Below are 27,917 nucleotides of genomic sequence, written 5' to 3' on the forward strand. Positions count from 1 at the left end.
GAAATACGACCCATTGATGTATTGGTTGTAAAAGTCGAATGAACTCTAACTCGGTAGCAAATCTAGTGAACAAATCCACAAGAACTTATGGGAGTTAGTAGTTTGTCTCTTAGTTGCTGTGAAGGACTCTAATTGTTGACACAAGATTATGAAACTACAAAATTGCAGTAGTGAGGAAGAAGAGCAGGTGTGCCTAATCTAGTAGATTAGGCGAAAGATGTTACAGTCAGCGAAAAAAATATTAGTTGAAGTTTCTAACCCAACCACATATTCACAATATAAGCAAACACTGCAAACCTATTTACGTTGCATCTGCTAGTAGAGAAGCAAGTTATGGCAACCTTCAACAAGAAGCAGGTAAGGGTACCACCTTCAGTACCATTTCTTTGGGAAGAAATGCCAGGAATACCAAAAAAAGACTGGAAACCAACTGTTTCTTCAAACAGTGCAGCTCCAACCCCTCCAGTCAAGCTTATTGCATCGGTCCCGTTCATATGGGAAGAAAAGCCAGGAACGCCACTACCGTATTTCGCGGAATCGTCATCAGAATCAGCAATGCCTAAACCCATGATGCTCATCACTTACCCATCACCTCCAATATGCTCCCAGCACAATGATCATGGCGCTGAAGATTACAGTGATGGCAGTAATGAAAATGATGATGGAGAAGATGATATACAAAGTGTGTTCAAACTGGACATGGAAGCATTTGATTTTGAAACAGATGATTCATTTAGCTCGGCTCCTTCTCTCCTAGCAAACTGTCTTGTTTCATCATTGGCAATTTCCACTGCTGTTCCAGCGCCAGAAGATAAGAGTGATCAGACAGAGACAGACACACCTTCCTCACCATTGTCAGAAGCAGGCAGCAGTACAAGCAGTTATGCAACTGGAGCTTCGAGCCTGGTGGGTGGTGCTTTTTTGGAATGCCTTTTTCCACTGCTTCCTGCCAAAGCTGGATTTCTTGAAAAGGTTGGCCAATCAGACAACCACACAACTCCACAAGGATCAAAGACTAAATACTTTGATCGTGAATTTAATGGTAGCGTCATTCTGAGGCCAAGAACACTCGGAGAGCTGATACTGATGAGCCGAAAGAGTAGTTACAGGAGGAAAGCTGTTCAAATGAGGAAACAGAATCTATCAAAGGTAAACTCCATCCTTGCATCTACTTTTTCACCTTCTTTGTTTCCTCAACATATATTTAGTTGCCAAGCTACTACAGCAGTACATGAACTCTAGGTAGGATTTTATAAACACCAGTATCTTGCCTAAATGAACCAATGCAGGAACTCATGATGAAGAATGCTTACGGATGCTGCATCTTTGGAACTGGCAGCAAGATGATAGAAGGATTACATAGCAAGAGGAAGAACTGGCTTAGACTTCTGATGTGAAGAAGTAGCGCTGCTTAAAGATTAAACAACTTGCAGTCACCATGTATTCAGTCCTCCGTATGATTTTAAGTTTCACTTTTGGCTTGAGTAAAAAGATGAATTCAAGAACTAAGCCCACTATGTACCAAATTTCAAATTATGTGAATATATAAAGAGAGCTGTGCTCGGATGTCTATTTAACTTCAAAATCAGATCTCTAATTATCCATCCACAGCATCTACCTCTTCAGGCTATATCAGCTACTTCTATAAGCAACACCATAAACATTCAAACAGCGTCACTAAACAAACAAAAAATTTCAACCGGAAGATTTAATTGTTTCAGTAACTTTTCGGATTCGATCTATAACTACAGGAACATCCTCAGGCATCAAGCTGGTAAAACAACACCTGAACCATCCTGGTTCTATGCAGTGGCAGGCTGACCCAGGAGTCACGTTGATCTTGGCAATGTTCAGCAGGTTATCCCATAATTCGAGTTCCCCTTTCTCACCATAGGAGGGAATTAACCCACTCATATCGGCCCAACAGTATAAACCAGCACTGCTCTTTGCACACTTGATTCCTAATTGTTGCAAACCATCCACAAATAAATCGTACATATGTTGTATCCTCCTTTTGTTGATGTCTAGGTATTCCTGAATGAATCCAGTATCCAAGAGCATTGAAATAATAAGGCGCTGCGTCGGAGCAGAAATGGGAGAAAATCTTGTTAACCTTTTTGCAGCGGCCAGAACACTATCATTATATGAATATATAACCCCAATCCTAAAGCCCGGAATAGATAGGTCCTTTGATAACCCATATATTATGTGAACTCTGTTCTTCTCAAAATCTTCTGTCTCAACAATTTCTGCCATGCTCACAAACTCCTCGCTTCCATACATAGACCCAGCAAAGATCTCATCAGAGATAATATGAATGTTCTTCTCTTGGGCAAAGTCTAGAAGACTGCACAGTGTTTCCCTTGAAACTAAATTGCCAACAGGATTCGAAGGGTTAGAAATTAGAATTCCCTGTACTTTCACCCCTCGTTTTCTAGCCTGACTGTATGCTTGTTCAAGAACGGTTATATTTAAAGTGAAGTTGTCAGTGCTGCGACAGTGAACGGGAATAAGCTCCACTCCTGTTCGCCATCTCAAATCCCGGTCAAAACTGCACATTGGTTTGCAAATTAAATACCATACAAGATTTGTGCAAATAATCATTACATCAGAATCGATTCTCCCATATTCTTATCATTATTAAGCTCAACCGTGAGAAAAACAAATCTTACCCCGGATAATACGGCGTAGGAACAAGAAATGCATTTCCATGGTCTGCTAAGCAGAAACTCAATATCTCAACTGCCGGGGTTGCACCAGCTGTTAACACTAGTTGCGACGGATCAAATGGCACTGATCTTCGCATCACCTGGGACATGAAATTAGCCATAGCCTGCAACCACCACAACAATCAACCCCATTAGAAATTCGAAACAAGCACAACTCTCCCGAAATACAACAATCATCTCTGAAGTTTCCCAAGTCACAAAACTCAATAAAATCTCATTAAATAATCAACTATTCGTTACTTAAGAATCAATCACCACCAAGTAGGTCACAGTTTTGAGGTTTCACTCTCAAGTCTCAACACAATGTAGCATCAAACATTACAAATTAGTAAATGAACCAAGTAACGTATCACAAATTTGGTAGTGCTACATTCTAACTAAAGCTTTCATCATACCACTTTCAGCTCAGCAAATCCATCAAACGGCTGGTACGCCGCAATCCCGGCAATGCTCAAATCACCACCGTTGGTTCCCAATATCGACTCCGTCCAATTCTCCGACACCCATTTCTCAATCAAATCAAAACACAGCTACAATCACAAAAAAGAACAAAATATTTAATAATTGGGAAAGAAAAAAAAAACAAATTTATCATAAAGTTTCATACTTTAAAAAATTACTGACCCTATTTTCAGACAATCCGAGCTGAATAACCCCATTCGGATTATCCACACTATGATACGGGTCATCCAGAACCCTATCCAGCCCGATATAATACGGCGACTCGTTGGGCTTGGCAATCGGGTCGGCCCGGGAGGAGACCCGGACCCGGCCGATGGATCCGCGGCCGGACAGGCTGGAGCGCGACGAGGATCGGTGGAGCTCGGGGAGGTTGGAGGAGGAGGGAGAAGGCGGGTCCGGGTCGGGTTGGGAGGGACGGTGACGTTTGAGGTAGAGCTGGAGGAAGTAGAAGAGAGCGCAGGGGATGAGAGAGCCGAGGATGAGGCCTCCGCGGCCTTGGACGACGCCTTGGAGAGGGACGATGAGTCTCATGGCGGTGGTGGATGCGGCGGGATTTTCGTCGTTGTTGTCTTCGTCGTCGTCGGAGGAGGTTTCGGGTTTGCGGGTTCGGGTCATGGGTTTGGGCGCCGGAGGAGTTGGTTGGAGAGAGTGAGAGTGGCTTGAGTGGGAGGGAAGTGTCTGCTTTGTTGTTGCGGAGGCAATAGATTTTTTTTTGGGGCCAAGCGTATAAACTTGGGCCTAGGGTGGGCTCGGCCTCAGGTTTCACATTTTCTATTTATATTTCAGGTTCTCTAATCTCTATTATTTATTTATTAATTATTGCCGACAATTTTATGTTTTCCAAGAGATCTTCTAAATGAATGGCAAGAATCAACATCACATGCATCGTAAAATTTTAAAACATCAGCTAAAGTTTAAAGCTATTCAACTATTTATTTAAAAGTCATCAGTTGGTCATTAAATATAAGATCCTTATTAAAAACTCTCTTTATGTATTCTATTGTCGATAAAATTTCATCACTATAAATTGTACAACTTCACCAACACATATTTCATCCCGGAGGTTTCTCATATACTCATCAATTTTTTTTGCCGATGACATTTCATCAGTATAGGTGGTTTGCAATGAAATTTTGTCATTATAGACATTTTTTTATGCACTTTAGGTGATGAATATCTAGCCGCTACAAGTATTTTGATATCTACATACACTTTTGCATATGAAATTTTGTTGGTGTATGTATTTTGACAATGAATGTCATTGTTATAAATATTTTTGCCGATGAAAGATTCCACAATAAAGGTATTACTATATGTAAAATATATATATATATATTTGGTGAAATTACTATATGTAAGATTTGACCTTCGTGTGTGGTTTCACTGGTTTGCATTCCATATTTTCTGATGACAAGGAATCAATTTACAGCTCTAAATATATGCGTTCCGTAGTTGGGACTGGTGCAGAACTATTGGAATGAAGCAGTGTGTGAGTTTCATATATGTCACACCTTGGCCCTAACTTGTAACTAAAGAGAACATCCGTAACATGCTCAACAACCCAATAATGCTGGCCATCCATTCCACGTCTGAAAGCTTCAGGCATGTCAACAAATCTAAGAGTTCTTAGATCTCTCAAGTGGTGGATTCCAGAGGGAACCTCCTTCAGTTGTGGTGAAGGCCCAAGTTGTAGCTCTTGGAGAAGAGGCATAACCCCATTGTCAATAATCAGTGAATTTAGTCCCTCCAAGTGCTTGAGTTTTAGCAACTTCAGTTTCTGAAATCCTCCTTCCTCAAAATGCAGCTGCACTCCGTCATATGCCTTGTATGAGAGTCCAAGCTCCAACAAGTTGGGCAGATTTTGAAGGGCTTTTAGTGGGTCATCTCTTAACCTTGACCAGAAAATCCTCAACTTGACTAGATGCTCTAGCTTAGAAATCCAACTCGGTAACTTCTCTAGACGCCCCTTCAAGTAGAGAAACCGAATGGATTCTGGTGGAGTCGAAATGGACTGTACATCAAGGACTTCATCCTCGCCCATTGCGCATACTTCTAGAGATTCAAGGTGGTTCATATTTTCAATAGAAGCACATAGAGCCTGTCCATCTTCACATCTCAAGTTTTTTAGGCCCAACTTTCTCAGCTGCCTTAACTTTCTCAGTTCTTGAATTAGCCTGATCCCTCCATGGTTTGCATCCACATGGTATAGCTTTTGCAAAGCTAGCAAGCACCCTACACCATCATCTATCATCACTCCACGTTCGTAACTCATGCTAAAGTTTTTCTTGTAGTCACAATAGCAGGCCAAAATATGTCGCAACTTAAGAAGCTTATTGAGCTTTGCTGGTATTTCACACACAAGAGACTGTTTTAGATCCAGGGTTTCTAAATTTTGCAGCTTAGCTATGGATTTTGGCAGCAGCTTCACCTTTGTATTACGTAGGCTTAAGTACCTCAAGTAGTATAAACTCCCCACATACTTAGGAAGATGCTGTATTGGAGCGTCTGCAAAATCCAATACCTTCAGAAGCTTAAAGTTTGCACTGATTGTGTTGAGAAAAGAGTAGTTGGGCCATTCATCTTGGTTGAAAGTAAAAACAGAACGGATATGAGACTGTTCGATGCTTTTGCTTCCCAACGCATCAGAGAGGCTGCTGTCTATGGAGAGGCGTCGAGTGGTTGGAGTAAAAGTAGAGTCATCTTCTGATAACATGTGACAGAAGCTCGAATCCAATGCCTTTCTAAGGAAGACTTCACGCAAGAGGTCATGAACTCGGCAGCTTCTGGCTTTTCCATCAATGTAAACTTTTGATACTTGAACCAGGCTTCTATGGATTAGCTCAGTCAAATATCCCTCTGCAACCTCCTCCAATGTCTTCCCCTTTGTCACTTTCACAAAGCCTTCAGCTATCCACAATCGTACTAGTCTTATGCAGCTAATAGAGTAATCCTCAGGAAATATGCCAAAGTATAAAACACAGGATTTGAGGTAATATGGTAGATGATGATAGCTGAGGGATAAGATTCTTGTGAGGCTTGAGAGATGGGGATTATTTTCCAACTCTGAGCTGAGGCTGTCGTACAACTTTTTCCATTCAGACAAAACTTTAGCTTTGGTTGACAGAAGACCACCTAGAGAAACAATTGCCAAAGGTAACCCTTCACATTTTTTAACCATTCTAAGAGACAACCCCTCCAACTCTGGAGGACATTTACCCTCCAATTGATCAAATTGAAATGCCTTTCTACAAAATAATTCCCATGCCTTGTCTGGAGATAGAGGTTGCAAATAATGAACATGAACAAAACTAGACCTTTTGCAAAAATCAGCAACATCTTTAATCCTGGTAGTGATCATTATTCTTCCACCTTTATCATTATCCGGTAAAGCATGTTCTATAGCCCCCCAGAAATCAACATTCCACACATCATCAAACACAACCACATACCTCTTTTGCTGTAAATATTCTCTTGATTTTCTGATTAGGGACTCCTCATCCATTGCATCAACCCCGTGGGGGATATACTCCTGCCTCGCCTTGTAGAATTGCATTATCATCATCCTCAGAACATCCTCAATCCTGTATAACTGTGACACTGTAATCCAAGCATAGCAGTCAAAGTGCTCTATCACCACTTGGTTATCATAGACTTTCTTGGCAAGGGTGGTCTTACCAAGTCCTCCCATGCCAACCACTGATATCACAGCACGCGTTGACGATGATAATGATGATGCTGCTCCTCCTCCTTGTACAAACCAAGTAATCAGCTCATCTCTGGCAGATTCAATACCCACAACTTGGGCTTCCTCAATGAAAAGGGAAGCCATTCGAGGGTCATGCCACCGCCGCGAGTTAATAGTCCTTTCACCACCTTGCTCAGTCGAATTAAAGCCATATCTTTCACTTCTTGCCTTAACATCACAAACCAATGTCTTCATACCCTCGATTTTCAAAGCCATCTCCTCCTCTGGTTTCATTTTCTGCACGAACCAAGTAACTTTTCGGAGAAGACCGAGGAATCCACGTTCTTGATGCTTCTTCGTGATGCGTAGCAAATATTCATCAATGACATCTTCTATGTGATAAGCTGCTTCCCTTACTTGTTTAACCCAAGTTGCGCTGCTTTCATTGATATTGATCACCTCCCCTTCTCTTGCTGCCTTTGCATCTGCATCCCTCAAGAATGATCGAATGCTCTCGAGCTCATCTCGGATGCAAGAAATTTCCTTGTGTACATCTCTCGAGATTTTTGCTTCTGTGGTGACGAGAAATGAAATTAACTTATCGATCACAAAGCATACAACTGATTCAGCCATTTCCTTTTAGCGCCTTGTTCAAAAGTAAGCTGTATATATATGAGGAGATCCAGAACTCTATATGAATCAAATCTGTTTCTTTTCTTTGTGTAAGGAACCAAGGACGACTTTTTGGTTGCTATATATATATATATCACGCTATCAGCTATGTTAACACAAGGAAATTTCAACCCCGTCTTTTTCATGATTCTTGCCTTCTGGGTCAGGTTTCATTTTCGTTGATTAATTCAAAGGGGTGGAACTTCTGACTTTGAAAATGCCATTTTGCACTCAAATCTTTCTCTTGCATTGACTTTGGGCCTGGACCCACTTGGACCTGGTTTATTTGTTTTTTTATATGTTTTTTTTTTTTAAATGGGTTTGGAACCCAACCTAGCTGGGAGGCTCAGCCCTACTCCAGGTTTCATTTATTAAACTAATAGTAGAATTTTGCATCGGGGGGACATAAAACCTTAACCCCGAGCTACAGTAGAACAATTGCAATAATCCTCATAGAGAACATCTTGAATGATTGTAGGTGTCTCATCTAACCATACATCATCAATAAAACCACTACTAATGTTGGTTAGTATTTTTGCGCTATACGAGAGCAATAAGTCAGATATTAGTAATGTAGGGCGAGTCGAGTTTTTTGCCTGTGTGTGCACTTAAAGTGCCTTGTTTGTTTTGGGTAGGCGGCAAATTCTTTACTTTGTCAAATGGTCGCAACCTCCTAGTGGTAGGATGAGACTAAATGTCGTCGGATTTATCCTCTTGCAGCAACATAGTAGGAAAGCTGGGTTGTTGGTAATTATGCTACGTTGTAATCATGTTACATATCGAGTTATCTTTCCGTTATGTTACCACTATATCAAAGCAAATAAAGTAGCCAGTAGAGCACTTTGCTAGTTGGTGCCTGGTTGAATACTTTTTTTCGGTAGAGACTCCTGATATTATTTTATGATGTTCTCTAGATGCTTATTGTAATCAGGGGTTTAGGCTCAATGCCTCCCCTGTATTCGACAATTTCATTAGTCACGGCTTGAGGGCAGCAACACCAGTAATTTATTTTTAAAAAAAATTATTTGTTGTCTCAAGCAAACTAAACTGCTAGATATATTTAAGAACGTGAATAAAGATTTTATAGGAATTAGGAAGTATCATGACAATGTACGTAAAACATGACATAGATCATTTAGGAACAAGTGAGAAAGAGAGGAATTCTAAAGCACTAATCGTACAAAGTATATTTGCTATATATGATTGTATCGACATTCCATAATGTAATAAGTTGTATATTGTCCGACTCAAGGTTGGATCTACCCAAATTTTCAGGTATAAAATATACACTACATGTATTATATAGTTGATTAGAGATCTATAACTGCACTGTTGGCTAAGGTGCTCACCTTCAAACTTTGGGGTTTCTTTTTTCTTCGTTCATTTTTCTTTTATACTGGCGTTGCGCTAAATTTTCTTATTACTTTTATAAAAAAAAACAAAACAATCCAGCCCACTTCAGTTTTAAATTCTGAATCCACCACTGATTCAACTCCAAATCTCATGTACAAAATTTATCTAATATCGGGTATTCATTCACAGCAGTAAACAACCACAATACCGATTGCTGCATTGAATGGTTGAAATAAAAAAGGACAGTTACGAAAAAGGAAACAACTTTGTACAAGGAATTTCGAAATTAATTTCTTGGCTACAATAGGTAACTAAGTTACTAATTTCGGACAAAAAAATATAAAAAGGTAACTAAGTAACTAATGAAATTAAATTTCCATTTTGGCGCGTAGCTGGCACTGCACTGGAGGGGGTTGTGGATCCCTCTCAGTAGAAAAATATTGGACCCTTGTTCTCAAACTTCGGCGCTAAAAAAACAACACCTAGCTTCATCCTCAACCTTTCTCCTCCTCCCTTCTGTCTTCATCTCTTTCCTTTCTTTGCTTCTTTAAACCAGCTTCGAGATTTTCGCCGTCAACAATTCAAAACCAAAACTTTCACTTCTTCCCTCATAAAATCCCAATTAGGGTTTTTCCCAGATCATTTCTATATCTACGTAATATTAAGTTTCTCTCCCTCTCGGATTTCCCGGGAAACTTTTTTTGAAGCCGAGGGGGGGAAATCCTAGTCTCATAAATGTTGTTTTTGCCTAGTCAATGGTTTCGTGTCCGATTTCGATAGAGGGAAAATCAAAATGTCCTCTTCATCACGAGGAATATAGAGTGGCAACCTTTTGGAATGTCAAAGTAATTCGATTTTGACATTGCAATTCGCTTGTTACTTTGCCTGAGACGGTGTTCGGAGGCTAAGAAAGAGAGATATGGACGACGAAGAAATGATGGAGTTTGTTAAGGAGGCTTTCGAGGGTGAAGAAATTGACATGGATTATGAGTTCGACGCGCCTAGGTTCTATGATTTTACAACGCTTGAAACCGATTGGGAGGCTGAAGTGGCTGAAGATTGGTTCAGATACGCCGGAAGTTATCCTTCGTCTCGTAAGCAATTTACAGAGCTCGTTAAATATTTGATCACATTTCTAGAAATGGAAGTGGATGATTTTGAATCACTAGCAATATCCTATTGTCTGTTCTTGACAAAAAGAAAATAGGCATGCAATCCATGCATGCATTGAATTATAAATGCTGGTTAGTGGCAAAGCTTTGTAATTTTAGAATTTTTTTATGTTGGTTCTTTTGTTTATTATTGTTAGTTTGAACTGTATGGAACTCTAACCCAGGTCTTATGCTTCTCAATCTAGAGAGGTAACATTGTTACTCGCAGTGCTATACAAAGTGAGACATTAATAGTTTCTATGTGATTATTTGAATATTTCAGCTTTTATCGTGAGATTGTTGAATTGGCACAAAGGCAATTCTCTTGAGGAAACAACGGACACCTCTGCGGAATTCAAAGATGTTGAATGCATTAAATGTGCTAGCATCGAGTCGAAGAATAGCATGGAAGCTGAGGGTTCTTCAATAGAAGATGATAGTAACGGAGGTATATGCATTAAAATTTACTAATATCAACTACTAAGTACAGCATTACAATATGATCACACAACCCATTTTTTATTTCTTTGCCAAATTCTATCTTGGCCGGGGAAGAATTTTATTTCATTCGAATCTGTTGGTTTTGATCTCATTTGTTCTTGTTTCTTTTATTCATTTTCTTTGTTACATAAGAAGCTTAAGTTTTCATATTTCTAACAGGAGTAAAATGCTCTAATAAAATGGATCAAGATACTCTAAAAGCTAAAACCAAGTCCTCGGTCAAGTCACCATCCATATCAAGGAGTTCAACTTTGATGAAACCCACAGCGAGTCAATTAGCCAAGGCAAAACAGCGTCGTCATGAAGTTCGACAATCTCACTCCAATCGATTATCGAGGAGGTGTTGATCTTTTTCTCTACTTCATCTTCTTTGGAAGAAAAAAAAAAATTAATTAAGCCTGCCTTGGACAGAAAGTGGCTGAATCATGTTTTGTTTCATTTCCTAGACACTTGTAAATACTGTAAATTGAATTCAATGATGGTTTATTTGCGGTATATCCTTCATTCTTATTGTTGGTGTTTGTGTTTCTTTTCTTCCATTTTAAATTCTTAATTCCATAGGCTTGAGAAGAAGCTAGGGAAAGTCGCGGAGAATTCACCGAGTTCTCCATTATTCGATAGTGTAGCAACTAAAAGACAGAAGTTGGAGGCTGGCTATGTGCGGAAGGTACACTTACTTTACTTTTGAAATTCAGTGGCTTATCATACTTGGAATATGAATTTTTCTAGTGTTCTCTATAATTTTTTGTGAAACAGGTTTCTCAACTTACGCATCAACCTCTTTGGTTACACAAGTCGCCAAAAAAGGTAATTTGCATACTGCATTAAGTCATAGCTCATCAACTGTTTCTTCATCTTGATCTAAATCTGGTTCTGGTTCAACCATGGTTTCTACACTATACCATGTCAAACGAAATAGTCGTTATCAACGTTTTATCTATGACTCTATGTCAACAATTATTTGTGGTTTTGTGCAGGTTGGAACTGCTGTAACGTCACCAAATGGTAGACCTAAAGTCACCATTCCTAGAGAACCAAACTTGGAAACAGCACAAAGGGCACAAAGACGTAGGTACATTCACTTCTAGCTGGATTTTGGTAAAATATTGTTCACTATGGATGTTCGATACACGAATCTCTAATGTGAAAGAAATGTGCACTTTGGTTTTCAGGTATAAGACTATTGCGAAAGATGGAGAACAAGCAAAAGTAAGTGTCTATTCCCTTAACGCTCCTTTAGCAGAAACGTTTGTGCTTCAAGTCAATAGTATTTAGAAAGAAAATGAAAATTTTCATTTTCATAGATTTGGAAGACTGAAAACTTGTACAGTTCTATGATCTTACAGTTCAGTGATATTGGCTTTTGCAGATTATCAAGGAGCCTCCATGGACCCTGCCTAAGAAGAGCACACCACAAGCAAAAGAATTTCAAGTATTCATATAATATTTTATTCTATTTCTTACTACAATATATCCGCTTCACGATATTCGTAACACTTCTTTAATTCGATGCTATCAGGTGTTTTATTTCAGGACATCACAAAGAGCTAAGCAAAGCACAGTCGATAATGTAATCCTTCAAATCTTGTTCCTTCCTTCATAAGGATGTACAACTTTCTGTTTCTACTCGCATGACCAATTAATCGTTATTTCAGGTGACAAACACACCGATTTCTAGTTGTTTATCACCAACTGAAGCCACAGAGATTAAAGGGTAATTATTTCCGAGCTAAACCTAGAAATTGTATGTATCATATCTTGTGTCAATTGTATGGAATGATGTTGTTACTTCTTCACAGATCAAACTCTGCCTCTGCCAAGAGAGATAAATGCAAAGTACTCTCTCTTAAAAAGAAGGTAATATCAGTCTATCCACTTCTGCAGCTTTGTATTAATCTTTCTCTGCAACCATTAAACCATGTTGTGCCTGATGCAGACATTGTCAAGTAAGGAAGGAACTGGTGCTATCCCAAATCTCAAACAGGAAAGTAGACTACCAAGTCCAAGGGTATTAGTTACTTCTTCCTCTTTATTTTTTGGACTGATTTTCTTTTTCCATGGTCATTTGTTTTCATTAATTATAGTCTTAATACCATTCTTTCACTTGCCCCTAGGAATTAAAGTTTGACAAGAGGTTTATGAAGGAGCCACCAACAGATTTATTCAGCAAGGTACTTGCTATCTGATCTACATTTTGGAAAGAACAATTTTAAATGCTAATAAATAGGTTGTTCATTGTTGCACCTAAAAATAAATTCATTAGTCAATTGATTCAATTCATGTATTGTTTTGAAATCTGTTTCAGCTCTCACTTGCACCTGAAGCCCATCATAATGCAAATCCTGAGCTTAAAACTGCCTATGCCTGCTAAGGTTAGAACATGTTCTATGGAGCTCAGAAGCTTTACGTTTTTCGTTAGTTGTTGTTAGTTTACACATGGTTTGTTTTGTTATGTGAATTAAGGTCCTAAATTTATTCAAAGATATCGGACTTGTTCGGTGAAAACAACCAACTACATAAGCAGAAATCTCCAATCTGAATGTTAGCATAATAGCATTGCATCATTTGAAGTTGGTTAGTTTATGTGGTGCAGTTACATTATGCTTGACCCTCAGTCTTGTAGGCATGTAACTAGAAGTTCACAATGTTCTGAAAATGTGAGGGGGAAAAAAATGGAATTTTTGCAATTGCAATGCAAACATTTTTCTTGTGGTTGTCTTCAACTTTTGATTATCGTTATTCACTTTTGTCCTAACTCGACTAGATTGACCAATTAAAGACTAGTGAAATTAATTTTTCTTTCTCATGTTTTGTACGTATCCTAAACAATGATACTTAAAACGCGAGTTGAACTTAAAAGTCGGTTTTTCTTTCTTATGTTTAGTGTGCAATCAAGCAAATGACACATAGGACAACGGAGCATGAATGAAATAACCCTTCAACCTAGGGTAGATTTGTTGTTTGATGAGAAGGTCTTACGTACCGCACCACGTGGCAGTGGGGCGGGCCGATCAGTGCTCAAGCATAGGGGTATTTTGAGTATTGCATATTAAAAATCAGGGACAATTTCGAAAAAGATGAAAAAGTTTGAGAATTTTGATTGGAGAGCCGCACGGCCCCACCACGTGGCAGCCCATACCCAAGACATTTTCTTGTTTGATAATCTCCCATGGAAAAACCCTCAGTATTTTCTACATTTTACATAAAAAGGGCCGACAAGAGGTGCTTGTTGGCTCCAAGTGCATTTGGGTACCAGACATCTCAACCAGTTCAATTTTCCCAGGTTTTGCTTGAATAAGTTGAATGTTATAGGTCTCAAATCTGAATGATCAAATGACATGGACTAGTTAACCCTCAATATTTGCTGTTTCTCTCAGTCCACAGTGAATGCTCTCTGACTCTGAGCAAATCATAAATTCTCGTGAACCTGTTAAAAGCCTGGACACCATCAACCAAATCTTTCCCCAAATCTTGTGGATGTTTTTCTTGGCATTGATTCAAATAAATAAAACCAAGTGGTATAAAAAAAGCATACCCTGACACTACCAGGGGTTTTCACCTTTTCCCATGAGCTAATAGTATTTTAAGTTTTTAACAAAATATATCCTTACAGCAGAAACTACCAACTTTTTCAGATTTGCTTATAATCCTTACAAAAGCAAACTGTTCACTTTCTACCTCCCAAAAGAAACAATAACCCATATATTCACCTACTAGCCAGTAACTGCAGAGAGTTTTACCCCATCTGAACCAAAACTCGGGCATCTTCCCCATTTGAAGTTTTCAACAGTTGCAAAACACAGGAGACTGTAAAACTACTTAGAGTGTGTTCTTGGATATAACCTCACCAAACCGAAGAAACCATTGAGCATCAGATGAATGACTTTCTTGCCGAACAGGCTTCTGCTGTTGCACTTTTGGTTGTTGTTCCTTGTTAACCGCAAACTTATCATAGTCGATACCATTTGAAAGAGGCTTCTTTGAGTGATGTAAAGGTAGGAGGGAGACCAAAACCCTAGCAACTTCATGCATTGTTGGCCTCTCAGTGGGGTTTCGCTTGGTGCACAGCAGGGCGAGTTGAAAAGTTTTCTTGACATGAGTTATATCCATGCAGGTGACAGAAACTTCAGGGTCAACAGTCTCCATTACAGTATTGTTATCCGCCTTGGACAATATCTGAGAAGAACAATCCTTGTTTTAAAGTTAACCACAGTAAAGTTTACCACAGTACTATCTAACTAAAAGGTGAATGTTTCTTTTAGTTATCTACGAGGCTGATTTGTACAGTTATAACCTTCTACCCTTGCTTACAAAGCATAAAAGCTAACTCAGAAACTTGGGATACTCTAGAAAACATACCAGATGATGCAAGTTAGACTCCTTGTCCACAGCCTTCTTTCCAGTCAGTAGCTCAAGAAGCACAATGCCAAAGCTATATACATCAGATTTTTCATTGAGCCGAGAAGTCCTAGCATATTCTGGATCGATGTAACCAATTGTTCCCAGAACATAAGTCGATGCATGGGTATCTGCACTGGGGATGGATTTTGCAATTCCAAAATCAGAGAGATGAGCTTCAAAATTCTCATCCAGCAGGATATTAGAGGATTTCACATCCCTGTGAATAATGCGGGGGTTGCAGTCATGGTGAAGATAAGCAAGTCCTTGAGCTGCTCCAACTGCTATTTTCAAACGTGTTTCCCAATCAAGTTTAACCTTTTTCGATGGTCCTGCATTGCAATTAGCAAACATTGAGTAATTGACAACTTAACAGCTTCTTATAACTACAACTTCTACAAGAAACAGACAAACAGGACAGTTGAGTTGTGGTAACTAACCATGAAGCATATCCCACAGAGACCCGTTCTCCATGTAGTCATAGAAGAGGAGATTGCCCAAGGGAGACAGTGAATACCCATGCAAACTGACTAAATTTCTATGCTTGATACTGCCAATGGTTTCAAGTTCCGTCTCAAACTCCCTCCAGTTGTGTGGATACCGGTTGTAGAGTCGCTTGATTGCCATTGGTCGGGAATTTTTCAGTACACACTTGTACACTGTGCTAGAAGCACCATACCCTATGATATACTTCTCATTTAGATTCTCAGTGATTCTCATTATATCATCAAAGCTGTGTATAGCCATATCCATGTGAAGGATTACAAGTTTAGCAGGACCTGTAAACAATAGTGAATCTTCCTTAGATTCATTTGTTAAAACACAAAAAAAAGAAGTAAGCAAATCAAATAAACATAGGATATACATGCCTTGTCCATTCTTGGTAGATCCCATCATTAACTGCTTTGGTTGGTTGGACTTGTAAATCGCAACTATTACCATGGATAATAATGTGATGAAGCCTAACGCCATACAGACAACTGCTGCTCGGGAGAATACAGCTGAAAGCAGAAATAAGCAGTTTTTGTTAATAATTTGGAAAGTCCAGATGATTACCCATATTTCATCATCACACAGCAAGTTGAAAAAGAAGATATTTTTACCCCTGGACTTGGGGGCAACGGGTCTGCATATCGATCCCAACCAATCACTGCACAACAATGGGTTTGCAATGAAGCTGAAACAACCACATCAATAATTAGAAGAATAAACATAGAACACATAAATTAAACTGTTCATCCCCTGATCCTTTCCCGTTTTCCCCCATACCTGTCTGGTGAAAAACGTGAAAAGTTCCTCATGGGAGGTACAATGCCTGACAGATTGTTGTATGAAAAATTCCTACAAATATTGATAGAACAACAGTCAGGAAAATTAGAAAATACATGGACAAGCACAGAAAAGAGTAGAGACAAACTCACAAGGTCTCAAGGCTGAAACAGTTGGTTAGCTGATCAGGTATCTTTCCACGCAAGTTGTTGTTATTAAGCAACCTACCAAAGAGAGCCCACACAGAACAAAATTAACATCGCAATAAATGATATAACTTAGATATAATACAAAATCAATGTAGTACAGAACTTACAATGCCGCAAGGTTTTGCAACTGACCCAATTCTGACGGAATGCTCCCAGAGAGATTGTTGAATGACATATCACTGTCAACATACATGCACAAAGTCAAAAGCAAATTAGAATCTGCAAACTTCAGCCAAATTACAAACAAGTTCTTATAAAACTCACATGATTTGAACACTCCTGAGGTCCCCAAATTCTGCAGGCAAGGGACCATCAAGATGATTCCCACTAAAATTCCTGCAGGTAAATATATGTATGAAGATGTCAGGAGATAGTGTTAACAAATTTCAATTGTAGAACCATATACAGTATACTGAATACTCTAAGAAGTACACTTACAAAGTCAGGAGGTGCTCAAGATTGCCAACAGAAGCAGGAACAGGGCCAGAGAAATTGTTGCTGGACAAATCCCTGAAAGGAAACAAAACAGACAGTTAATTCCTCATAAAAAGATGGAGGTGATGCACATGAGCTATGCGTTATAAGTCTAACAGTGAGATAGACGTATACTTACAAAGTGTCAAGATTGATGATATGTCCCAACTCAAGATTAATTCTACCACTGAAGGCATTTGCTGACAAATTCCTGAGGGTCCAATCAATTTAATTTATCAACTGACAAGAAAGTTCAATCAAACCACAAGTGAAAGACAGAATTCAAAACACTAGAACTCACAGATAGGTCAAGCTCTGCAGATTTCTCAATGCTAAAGGAATGGATCCTGTCAAGCGGTTTCCATGAACGTTGCTAAACAATCAATCACAAGAAAATCTATCAGTATGCATAAACCTATGGTACTCTGTAAACTTGGACAGGTAGTGGAATAAGATATCCTACAATTGATTCAAGGCAGTGCAGGAACCAATGTCATGTGGGATGGGACCTTCCAGATCATTGTTGGCAAGATTCCTGACACATCACGCAAATTATAAATGTGAAGGTATTATTAAAAAATACAAAGGAACAGGAACACTGGCACAATATTACTCACAATTCAAACAACTGGTTCAGCTTCCCAAGCTCACCAGGAATTCTACCAACCAGTTTGTTGTCATTTAATTGCCTGCAGAGATAATAAGCAAAGAGACTTCTTACACAGAATAAAGCATGGCACCAATGAGTTTGTATCAGTAAAACATTGCATCAATGGGTTTATAACAGATGAGGCAACTCACAAATAGCTAAGCTTTGACATATTGCCAAGTTCAGGAGGAATTGTCCCAGTCAACTTGTTACCATGCAGGTATCTGGAATAACAAACAATTGTGTTCAGATATAGAACTGAAGCATTACTGAAGAACCTTCCACGCAAAGTAAGCAAACTTACAGTTTCCCAGTGTATGATAAATTGCCTAGTATCGGTGGAATTGGCCCTACAAGTTCATTCTCACTTAAATCCCTGGAAAACAAGAATGATATTATAAACTCCTTTAACTCTTGCAAAAATCAACTGGAGTTAAAGTATTCAAAATTAGAACAAATCACTTACAAAACAGCAAGAGCCTGCATTAAACCAATAACCTCAGGAATCTTTCCAGTCAGTCTATTCCCTTGTAGCGACCTAACAAAATGCACCATAAACATTCTTTAACAGCTGAACTCCACAAACACTACATTCTTTAACAGTCCAAAGAAATTGAACTTACAGGGTAGCCACTTGTAAAAATCCAATGTTATATGGAATCCCACCAGTGATCTGATTGTATGATATGTCCCTACAATTTCCAACATAAACAAATATTAAGCAACCAACAGCTAAAAGCTTCTTTTAAGTTCATGGGAGATTTGGGGAAATTCAAACTTTTTCAATTTTACAAATTTTCTTACAGGATCTCAAAGCTTGTACAATTGCCAATGTTGTCGGGGATCGGGCCAGTCAGGTTATTGCCTCTAACATCACTGAGCATATAAGGCAACTTCAATACCAACAGAAACACAAAAAGAACACAAAGAAACCAAAACTTGTTGAAATACAGGAGGAAAATACTTACAAGTACCACAGACCAGTTAATTGACACATATCAGGGGACAGTGCTCCAGTCAAAGAGTTGCCTCGCAATCCGCTGTAAAGTCAAATTCCAACCAAGAGAATCAGAAATATAGAGGACTTTTAGCAAATACAGTAAAGTAACTACAACACAAAGGGTTGTGAATAATCTACTGAATAAAAAACACACAAGAAGGCAAGAACAAATGCAATACACAGAAATTCATGGAATAATTGTCTCAAGTACTCACAGGTACTGCAAAACTTCATTCCAATATATTAGCCTTGGTATCTCACCAGTGAGCTGGTTCCGAGCAAGATCACTGCAAACATAACAGCATCAAAGCAGAAATATGAAACTCATCAGTCTCAAATAGAAAGGAATACCAACAGCCAAACATCAGTTCTCGGAGAGAATTTTTAACATAAATGTGAAATTCAGGTGATTAAAAGCAGGAGACTTACAGAGTTTTAAGGTTTGGAATTTGGGTAAGAGTCGTAGGCATAGGACCAGTCAACTGATTGTTCTTCAAATTCCTGCATTATCAAACCAAATTACACTTGTAAATATTCAAAGAATTTCTGAGGCATACATCCTACAGAAAGAAAATTTATGATTAAACACTTACAAAACCTCAAGCTTCTTAAGCTTTGAAACCGAGAAGGGTATGTCTCCAGACAGATTATTGTCAGACAAATCCCTGCATTTCAACGCAGGATTAGCAAAACCAAAATGGGAAACAAGTAAAAGGACAAACAAAGAAATTCAACAAGGATCAGTCTTACAGATATATAAGAGAAGAACAGCTGCCAATCTCATCCGGGATTTGACCAGTTAGCTTATTCCCCTGCAAGTCTCTACAATTCGCAAATAAACAAGGAGTCATCAAACCACTTCAGGACTATTACACTACGAACACACACACACATAAAAGGGAAAAAAGACAGAAAACATACATGGATTCCAAGTTCCCCAAATCTCCAAGGGCTGGCGAAATCTCCCCGCCCAGATTCAAGCTGGACAAATTCCTAAAACAAGCAAACCCATACACACATATTTCAGTATAAAGTGAATTACTGTAGGAGATCATCAACAGTACTAACGCAGACAAAGAACAGTTTTATTACAGAGAGCGAGAGAGGAGAGAGAAACTCACAAAGAGGCCACAGAGAGGCTGACATTGTCACAGAAAACTCCACGCCAAGAACAGAAATCTTCGTCATGAGCATCATTCCAGTCCAGTAAAACATTGGCTACATTACTGAACGAGGCCTTGATTGACATCAGGGCTTTCCCTGTGAACCCCATCATTATACCATCATTATAATATGCAACCGGTATTAAATAATACCCCAGTGACCCAGCCACGGATTATAATATGTATTAAATCCATTCAATAGTAACAAGTTTAGGATTAAACAAAAAAGTAGAGAACTCTAAGTTCACTTCAACACTGCTTAAAAATTTGCAAGAAATTTAGGGGGAAAAATGCACCAGGGAAGAAACTAAACTTCAAAAACCAACCGACGAAACAGAGAGCCCCACACAAGGAAAAGGCAGGAGTTTTTGGAAAATTAAATAAAAAATGCATTGCAGCCGTTCATTTCACTTTGCTTAAATCCAGCTACTGGTTATAAAAATTAGACAAAATCACTCAAAAAAGGTAACAAATTTAGGATTAAACAATAACGTAGGCCTTCTAAGTACAACCAAAAAGACTCCAGTACTAAAAAATTACAAAAATAAATTTAAAAAAATGCACCAGAGAAGTACCTGAACTTCAGAAACAAAACCAGAGGAGAAGAAGCTCAAGTCAGTAACAGAGACAACCCAAATAAGCAAAAACCATAAAACTCTCGGAAAAACACATTGCAGCTCTTCATTTCCAGAAAGCCTAAACGTTTTGGGCCAAAAACACAACACTGGGTACATTCAAAAACGGAAAAAAAAAACCCAAAATTCCAAAAACAAAATTTTACACCTCTCCATTTCTGGTTTGTTTCTTAAAATCCAAAACATTTTGGCCTAAAAACACAAAAACTGGACACTTTCAAAAATGGAAACCCAAAACCAAAACAACACAGAAGCATAGTATCACCCACCTTCATCGCTCAGTGACGAAGCAAGAGGTAAAAGCAGAAACAGAGACAACCCAAACCACAGAGCCACATCCTTCTTCTTCTTCCTCCATTTCAAAACCACCCTCTCCTCCATTAACAGAGCCAAACACAAAGAGAACAAAAACAAGAAAGAAAAGAAAATGTTTGGGGGGGGGAGGTGAAATGCTCAAGAGGCAAATGAGCTAAGCATTTTTGAAGTGTCCTCGTCACACATTATAAGCACCTCAAGAGAGAGAAGAGTGAGTGAAGTGAACAGACGTTTGGCGTGAAGCAGAAGGCAAGGACTGAAGCTCTAGCGTTATGAAGAGAGAGAGAGAGGGAGAGAGAGACCAAAGTCTCGGGCTTTAAGAAAACTGAGAGAGAAGGGGTCCCCAAACGGCGGTGAAGCGACGTTAAGTCTTTGGAAAATAAAAGAAAACTGGCACGGCCGTCATTCGTACCCGGACGTTTTCCGAAGCTCGCAGCTTTTTCGACACCTATTCAAGTCCCTCCCCCCTCCATTATTATTTTTATATTTATTGCACTCTCTGGCACAGACACACAGTATTACCAATCTGCCCCGTCCTTTGTCACCACTATCACCATCGGCGCGTGCGGGGGGGACGCGCCGTGAGAGTGACAAAACAGTCCGGTTTGGTTTCAACTTTGATGGACCGAAAGTGGAAGAGAGAGTTGCCATTCTGGGCTTGTTTTCTTGTAAACGAGGAGTTTGGTTACTTCTTTTTCGCTTTTGTTTGAATGGTCTTGTTGGTGTTGCTTGTCTCTTTGTCCTGCATTTCATTTTGCACAAATTTGTGAATGGTTTTTTGAACCCTTTTTTTTTTTCTTCTAATTTCCCAGAAGAAGTTAGAGACCCATGGTAAAATGCTTTTTGGCATTTTTGATTGCATTGCCTCTTTTGCGCAACGAGACCAGCTTCAGAAGTGACTAAGAAATCCCACAAAATCTTGGCTACATTGATTGATTTGGTCCTCCTTCCAATGCAACCCCTTTTATGAAGAAAAATTAAAATAATTTAGCAATGATGTAGATGGTGAAACGGTGAATGACCCAAAATCAATCATGGAAATTTTGGATTGGTGATGATGATGATGTCAACCATAAACGCCAAGGCAATATTAAGGTGCGCGTGGAGTCACTAATCACGTACGGTTGTAACCAAAGCAAGAGTATGAAAGGGGACTTTACAAAGATTCTATTTTTAATTTCAAAGGTTTTTCCGATTTACGAAGATGAACAAAGATAAACCCCAGAAATATTGTTTATCGATTAAAAAATAATATGCATGCATGAGAGGTTTTAGAAGGCGACAGAGTCTGCAGCTGTGCAGCGTTTGAACATTAACAGGCTTCGCTTCGTTTAAAGCTGGCCATGCTAATGCCATTTCTGTTTCTATTTCTCTTTTAGCACTATTTTAATTTACTGGGATCGTCACCTGCTATTGTTCTATGGTTTAAGATCCAAAAATATTTCCTTAATATTCTTCTGGGTTTGGAGATTACCCGTCGGGTAATCAAAACCCCGGTTGTAAATTCCTTTTCTGACCAATATCACGGGGACAATTTTGTGATTTCACTTGACAACACCATCTTCTTTAGTGACAGGGACAAATGAACCGATTATCCAAGCTGGTATTAATCACAAAGGCGAAGAGCTTTAGAGAGAGCCCCAAACAATAAAAAGGGCAGCAAACACATGGCTTAGGCTGTGGGAAACCCTAGGAATCCTAATGACCAATGACCAATGAAATAGCAGAGAGAGAGAAGAGAGGGTGACAGACTGACAGCTAAGGCTAAGCATCATAGGTAGAGCCAGAGAGGACCCTCTGAGAGCCTAAAAGCTAAGAAAAGAAACAAGACCGGCGGGTCAGTCGCCGGTGACCCGCCGTCAGCAATCGTACCAACCGGCGTGAGCCTTTGCGGGACCCACGACCCCAAGGCTATCTTTCTGCCGTTGCCATTTTAGTGTATTTTGGTTTTTTGGGGTTTTGGGACCTCGCTCGATGTTTTCTAACTTGTTTCCACAGGAACTAGACTGGGGTTCAAATTTGGTTTCTGGGTAGTGGGCCTGGCTGGTATAGACTTGAATCACTTGATTTGGCTAGTTAACTACTTAGGAGAGGAAGGGGAACGTGGTTCTGACTTCTGAGTTTGAAAATAATGTTCTCTTTGCTCATTGATTCATTAACATTTAGTTTTAAGCAATGTGTTGAACCTATTCTTGAAAGGGTTTGCCACATGAGTCCTACATTTTTCACAACCTAAGGGATAAGGTGTTGTAGGCTTATAGCTCATTTTGTAGAGGATTATTTAGAACACCGTCGTGCACTTGCACCAACATAAATGAATGGTTAGATTGCATTAAATACACTTTTTGTTTATTAAAAATAAAGTTGATAATAAATATCAAGGATTGAGATTATTTTATAAACGTTGGATCACTTACACCGTCGGTGCATAAAATAATTTCCACATTTTGCATAACCTAAGTGATAAGGTGTTAGGTTTATAGCTCGATTAGCGAACTTGAAAGGTGATTTTATACCTAATGTCGACCAAGAAAATCACTCAGCTATGACATTTGAGTCATGAAATTTTGACCCAAGGATGCACAATGTAATTAGTTTTTACATTCAAGTAGAGCATTGCTACGTGTTCGGATTCATCATAATAACACTTGACATTCCGGTGACATAACGTTTTAACATCCTCGAATTCTATAACGTAGTGGTTAGTAAATTTAGTTACGTCCATAAAGTTTTGAAAGATTGATTATTTCTATTTTTAAAGAGTTAAAATGTGAAATTAGAAAGAAAGAGAAATCCTGGGCATAAATGTATACAATATTTAGGAAAATCATAGTTTGAATTTTGAAACTTGCAAGCAAAGCAAGAAGGGTCGGTCAACCATACACTCAAATCAGTCAACATAATGAAACTAAAAGCTCTGATGCAAGACACAAAGAGAAGGTACGGGACCATGAAACTTTGGTAGGGGCAATAATAAAGAAGGGGGCTGGGGGGATTGATCACACCCATCATAAGACACGTGATCTTCAACTTTCCCCTCTACAATTATAGATCTCATCCTTAACACTTACTTTTTCGTCCTTTATATTCTATCCATCAATTATATTTCATGCCAAATTTTTACTTATACTATGTTCCACTGTTGACATTTTTATTGGTTACATTATTGAGTGACTTTACTACAAAACTGAGGGGTCACAGTAATGTACAAAGGAGCAGAAAACTTTACTCCACCAATAGGTTTAGGATCATAATTCAATGTAGCATGTGTATCTATCCTTCAGTGGTCCTATTTCCCATGTTACACCTATACACATTTAGTAGCGCAATGTAGCATACACCTACTTAAAAGCAAACAAGTAATCACATATGCTGCATACATACAAGCTCACCTCTCTTTTATCTGTTCGGTTGGCAAATTGTAGTTATATTGATTAAGAGCATTTTGCCCATACCCGATATCTAAATTTGAGCTACATGGCCAAATATGGAGATCAAGAATCATCTTTCGTGGAGTCGTCCAATGCTACATAATTAAGAGCTTGTGGTAAATGCAATAAGAATTGCATCCGCTTTGCATGAAACAGTTATGACTACACAAGAATTATGTGCAGGAAACCTGTTTAGTGTTCTCAAGGGCGTAATAGTCAGCTGCTTAAATGCATTACTCAATTGAGTGAAGAACCTGTTCTAATATAATAATTGAAGGTTCTTCACACAAATGAGTAATGGGTGGAGAAAGTGAGAACCTCTTTTAACATCATAAGTGAAGTCGGGCCGAGAAAAAACAGCATAATAAGTGAAGAAGATGTATGAAGATTTGGGAGTAGATATGGCATATTGATGCAAAGTTCTGGTCCACATATTTGCAGTGTAATTTAGATGACAGTGATGTGATCGTAGAAATACAACACGGAAATTGAGCGAGATAGCAATTCACATCTTAGCATGCAGGGTCTTCAGAAATGAGCTAAACAGAGAAGTTCAACATTCAGGATGACAACTGAAGGATATGTATCAGTTCAATTAACAAAACCTAGAACAAAAAAATGGCAAAAAAAACACTTCAACCTTCCCCACTGCTGCTTACTGGACTGGGTTAGCATTGTGCCACCCCTTGGTACACGGAGGGATGTTCACAAACTCGTCAAATTCCTTTACATGAACGTCACAGCACTTCCACTGCAAAATTTGAAGACAGATATTATTGGAATTGTAGACACATACACCGACTATATGACTGAATCAACCATGCAGTAACTCACCCCTCTCACTCGGTCATGGAAAACAGCAGGCCCCGGGTGGTAATTGCATGCCGTCTCATGGTTATCCCTCTCTTTGAAAGTTTGACCACAACCTTTATTTTTGCAGATTTGGGGCTGGTTTATGTCAATAATCTTTTTCAGTGGAGCAGAAGTGCCTTGATCATTTGTAATGCTTTCTGTAAGTGGCGTTGTGGCTACATTTACAGGCTTTGAATTCATTTCTTTGGCTTGTGAACCTGGAAAAGGCACAACTTGCTTCAGCCTAAAATGTAAAAAATAATTCCTAAGAAGACGGATAAGTCATGCAAGGTGGAGCTTTATCATCTACCAAATAGAAGTAACTACATTACGTAAGGTATCTTAAAAAAAAAAATGATGTAAATTAGGGAATCAGCACAGATGGGGAACGACCCAAACAATCAGAAAAATACTTTAAGAGAATGAAAAGAGTTTAGATCAGACGATAACATAACATTTGATTCAAGAAGATAAAAACCTCATCGAAACCCAAACCCCCAAAACATATCTGTGTTTTACCTCTTCTTAGATGCCAAAACCTGAAAAGTGGAATGTTAACTATTTTCCGCAGACCCCCAGCAATGTAAATAGAATATGCCATCATTGCATCAAATTCAACAAACCACCTAAAATTCATTTACAAGGAACTCTATTGCAGTTCCTTAACCCATTTCTTCAAACATCCATATCAATATGTCACTGATATCAGGACTTCATAAACTATAACATTCTTATTTTTCACCAAAAGTCAGACCTAGAAATCACTATTACAATCTCTCCTAGTTGTCATACTTAAAAGCGTTCTAAATAGCCTGGTTATACCATGTCCATGAAAAAACCAATCAATCTCCAGACACACACCAAGCTTGAACAATTCAGAGTAAAGCAAAACACAACCAAATGAACATACCATGCTCTGAACAGAAGAAACCCTGTTGGCACCTAGAGCAGGATTGTTTAGCAGACGCATCAGATGCAGGAGCTGACGTAGAAACAGGCGTCTTAGGTTTCGCCTTTGCCAAAACAGGTTTCTCTGTTGTGTGTTTACCTGTCTTGCATCTTCATTCGACCCAAAAAAAAAAAAAAGTAAAGGAAGGAAGGAAGGAATAGGAAAGTTAGAAACCTAAACGCACAATCAACTGAAAGGGATCTCAAGAATCACATAATTCCAAGAGAAAATTAGAACTTACCCTTCTAATTCTAAAAATAAGCTGAAATCATGACTTCTTTTCTTGCAACAACTCCACTCTTTAATCCCATCATGAAATATAGGCTGGAAAACAAAGATTTATTGCTTCACTTATGGTATCAAACTAAAAGAAAATAACAGAGCAAATCCAACAAAATCAATGGGCATATTCGTATACTTACTCCCTGACGAATTGAAGACGCCCATGCGATCAAACCAAGCCCAAACATGCAAAAGAACAAGCACAAGTAAAATTATAACAAGCAAGATTTCACAAAGCACAATAACAATGACAACCTCCATGTTACATTACACAATGTGCATCGATTTCAATTGATCATATAACGAACTTTAACACAAAAATAGATTCATAAAAAGTAAAACAAGCCAAATTTCCGACTCCATTTAAACCATAAAGCCAGTCAGCGAGCTCATTCTTCAAATTACATCACAGAGATTTACTTCAAGATACAGATTGAAGCAAGTGGCGTATCCACCAGCTGAAATAAGCATGGAATTGTGTGTAGCCTCTAATTATAAAATTGAACTTGAATTTCAATTAGGGATTCTTTCTCAAACAAAAGCCTGAAACCTCGAAATCGCAAATGACTTCTAGCGAAACAATAAATTATTTAAAAAAAAAAAAAAAAAGGAGTTGGAGGAAGGGAGAGAGAGTACCGCATCGTGGTATTGGCAAGAACCTTCGGGATTGTTGTCTTCGGAAAAGGTGGCGTTGCAGCTGATTCGCTGGCATTTAAGTAGAGCTGCCGGCTGGCCCTCCATTCTCTCTCTCTCTCTGTGTACGAATCTGTCTCTCGAGGAAGGAGGAGGAGGAGGAGGAGGAGAAAGAAGAAAGACCGGCGAGTGAGTCCAACCGAGCTCAAAACAGATTCGCCCACTATGATTTTTCTTTTTCTTTTCGAACTTTCTCGAGAAGTTGCGCCGGGTCTCGGCCATTGACTTTCCCGTCAAATTGTGGGAGTCAATGGGCTTAATTAATTCCAATTACGGGCTCGGGTCCGTGGTCAGATGGGTTTTTCACTTTATCCAAGTTTTTTTGGATGAAAACCCAGTCCAGTCTAATGAGCTCCAACTTAATCTTTTGTTTTTTTAATAAAATCCCACTCTCCTACATCATAATCTCATCGTTCCGGTCAGAATTTTTGAGTTTTGTCGATTCTAAAATTATTCAAAAATCATGATTTGAGTGTGAGAAAATAAGAACAAGTCATTTTGGCCAAAAGACTGTCTTATAGTCCACGGTTTTAAAGAAAAAGTCATGGCCCGAGACAATCTTTTTTCTTTGCTATTTTTAACAGAATTGAAGTTTCTATTCATACCTTCTAAAATTTGCACAAAACTTCCAACCTTGCCCTTTTTTTGTATCCACTCAATTTTTTCCAATACAAATCTACTAGTAATATTTTTTTTTTTTCCATCACTTAACACCATTTTATTCCTTCCTTTCTCTCACGATCATCACCATGCACGTACTCCTTCCCTTATCGCTTAGATACTCTTATGAACCTCCTTCTATTTCTTAATAAATCGTGCAATTTACAATATCACAGGAGGACTATTATCAAAATCAATTTTCCTAACTAGTAACATAGTCTACTCTAGCAAAAAAAAAAAAAAAAACCGAGATAACAATTAGCATCAACTCCATGAAGTGAAGCAATTAAGCCAAACTAGAAAAAAAAAACAAAAACAATAGGATAGAAATTGCTTTTTGATCATTATTTTCTCGTTTCTTCTTTTCTATATTTTTTTTTCCTTT

At 38.7% G+C, this 27,917-nt stretch overlaps 6 protein-coding genes across 9 annotated transcripts; 2 read left to right on the top strand and 4 right to left on the bottom strand.

Moving 5' to 3' along the window:
• Positions 1–325: 325 nt before the first annotated feature.
• Positions 326–1,544, top strand: LOC112203228. The gene is made up of 2 exons (XM_024344243.2): positions 326–1,149; positions 1,290–1,544. Exons 1-2 carry the CDS (start codon positions 334–336, stop codon positions 1,395–1,397), a joined length of 924 nt encoding a protein of 307 aa, XP_024200011.1. The 5' UTR covers positions 326–333; the 3' UTR covers positions 1,398–1,544.
• On the bottom strand, positions 1,520–3,889 carry LOC112203137 (probable aminotransferase ACS12). Its single transcript, XM_024344173.2, has 4 exons — positions 3,354–3,889; positions 3,125–3,259; positions 2,673–2,833; positions 1,520–2,551 (listed from the first exon to the last, which is right to left on the bottom strand). Exons 1-4 carry the CDS (start codon positions 3,804–3,806, stop codon positions 1,696–1,698), a joined length of 1,605 nt encoding a protein of 534 aa, XP_024199941.1. The 5' UTR covers positions 3,807–3,889; the 3' UTR covers positions 1,520–1,695.
• Positions 3,890–4,614: 725 nt separating this feature from the next.
• LOC112171661 (disease resistance protein RPM1) lies at positions 4,615–7,509 on the bottom strand. The gene has a single exon (XM_024308812.1). The coding sequence runs from the start codon at positions 7,507–7,509 to the stop codon at positions 4,615–4,617; it is 2,895 nt and encodes a 964-aa protein (XP_024164580.1).
• A 1,871-nt stretch (positions 7,510–9,380) lies between these two features.
• On the top strand, positions 9,381–13,209 carry LOC112171670. Of its 2 annotated transcripts, XM_040519055.1 has the most exons (15): positions 9,381–9,995; positions 10,336–10,500; positions 10,713–10,893; positions 11,115–11,220; positions 11,310–11,360; positions 11,531–11,625; positions 11,726–11,762; positions 11,923–11,985; positions 12,073–12,123; positions 12,209–12,267; positions 12,353–12,410; positions 12,490–12,561; positions 12,668–12,724; positions 12,859–12,925; positions 13,017–13,209. In XM_040519055.1, the coding sequence occupies exons 1-14, from the start codon at positions 9,821–9,823 to the stop codon at positions 12,922–12,924; spliced, it is 1,236 nt and encodes a 411-aa protein (XP_040374989.1). In that variant the 5' UTR covers positions 9,381–9,820; the 3' UTR covers position 12,925; positions 13,017–13,209. The 2 variants fall into 2 exon arrangements, with proteins under 2 accessions (XP_040374989.1, XP_024164588.2); XM_024308820.2 differs by having other exon boundaries at positions 12,859–13,209.
• An 865-nt stretch (positions 13,210–14,074) lies between these two features.
• Positions 14,075–21,090, bottom strand: LOC112176974 (LRR receptor-like serine/threonine-protein kinase ERL1). 3 transcript variants are annotated; one of them, XM_024315119.2, is made up of 27 exons: positions 20,620–21,088; positions 19,674–19,812; positions 19,474–19,545; positions 19,303–19,374; positions 19,146–19,217; positions 18,982–19,053; positions 18,768–18,839; positions 18,521–18,592; positions 18,357–18,428; positions 18,176–18,244; positions 18,019–18,090; positions 17,857–17,928; positions 17,705–17,776; positions 17,521–17,592; positions 17,367–17,438; positions 17,205–17,276; positions 17,043–17,114; positions 16,868–16,939; positions 16,694–16,765; positions 16,537–16,608; positions 16,373–16,444; positions 16,221–16,292; positions 16,055–16,128; positions 15,821–15,952; positions 15,392–15,730; positions 14,913–15,283; positions 14,075–14,729 (listed from the first exon to the last, which is right to left on the bottom strand). In XM_024315119.2, exons 1-27 carry the CDS (start codon positions 20,729–20,731, stop codon positions 14,373–14,375), a joined length of 2,961 nt encoding a protein of 986 aa, XP_024170887.1. In that variant the 5' UTR covers positions 20,732–21,088; the 3' UTR covers positions 14,075–14,372. The 3 variants fall into 3 exon arrangements, with proteins under 3 accessions (XP_024170887.1, XP_040368569.1, XP_040368575.1); XM_040512635.1 differs by having other exon boundaries at positions 15,392–15,952; positions 20,620–21,090; XM_040512641.1 differs by lacking the exons at positions 17,205–17,276; positions 17,367–17,438.
• A 3,386-nt stretch (positions 21,091–24,476) lies between these two features.
• LOC112196948 (cysteine and histidine-rich domain-containing protein RAR1) lies at positions 24,477–27,046 on the bottom strand. The gene is made up of 6 exons (XM_024337446.2): positions 26,816–27,046; positions 26,320–26,322; positions 26,139–26,221; positions 25,859–26,007; positions 24,931–25,166; positions 24,477–24,847 (listed from the first exon to the last, which is right to left on the bottom strand). The coding sequence occupies exons 1-6, from the start codon at positions 26,918–26,920 to the stop codon at positions 24,752–24,754; spliced, it is 672 nt and encodes a 223-aa protein (XP_024193214.1). The 5' UTR covers positions 26,921–27,046; the 3' UTR covers positions 24,477–24,751.
• Positions 27,047–27,917: the final 871 nt, after the last annotated feature.

The sequence above is a fragment of the Rosa chinensis genome, chromosome 1 (assembly GCF_002994745.2).
Source record: "Rosa chinensis cultivar Old Blush chromosome 1, RchiOBHm-V2, whole genome shotgun sequence".
NCBI lineage: Eukaryota > Viridiplantae > Streptophyta > Magnoliopsida > Rosales > Rosaceae > Rosa > Rosa chinensis.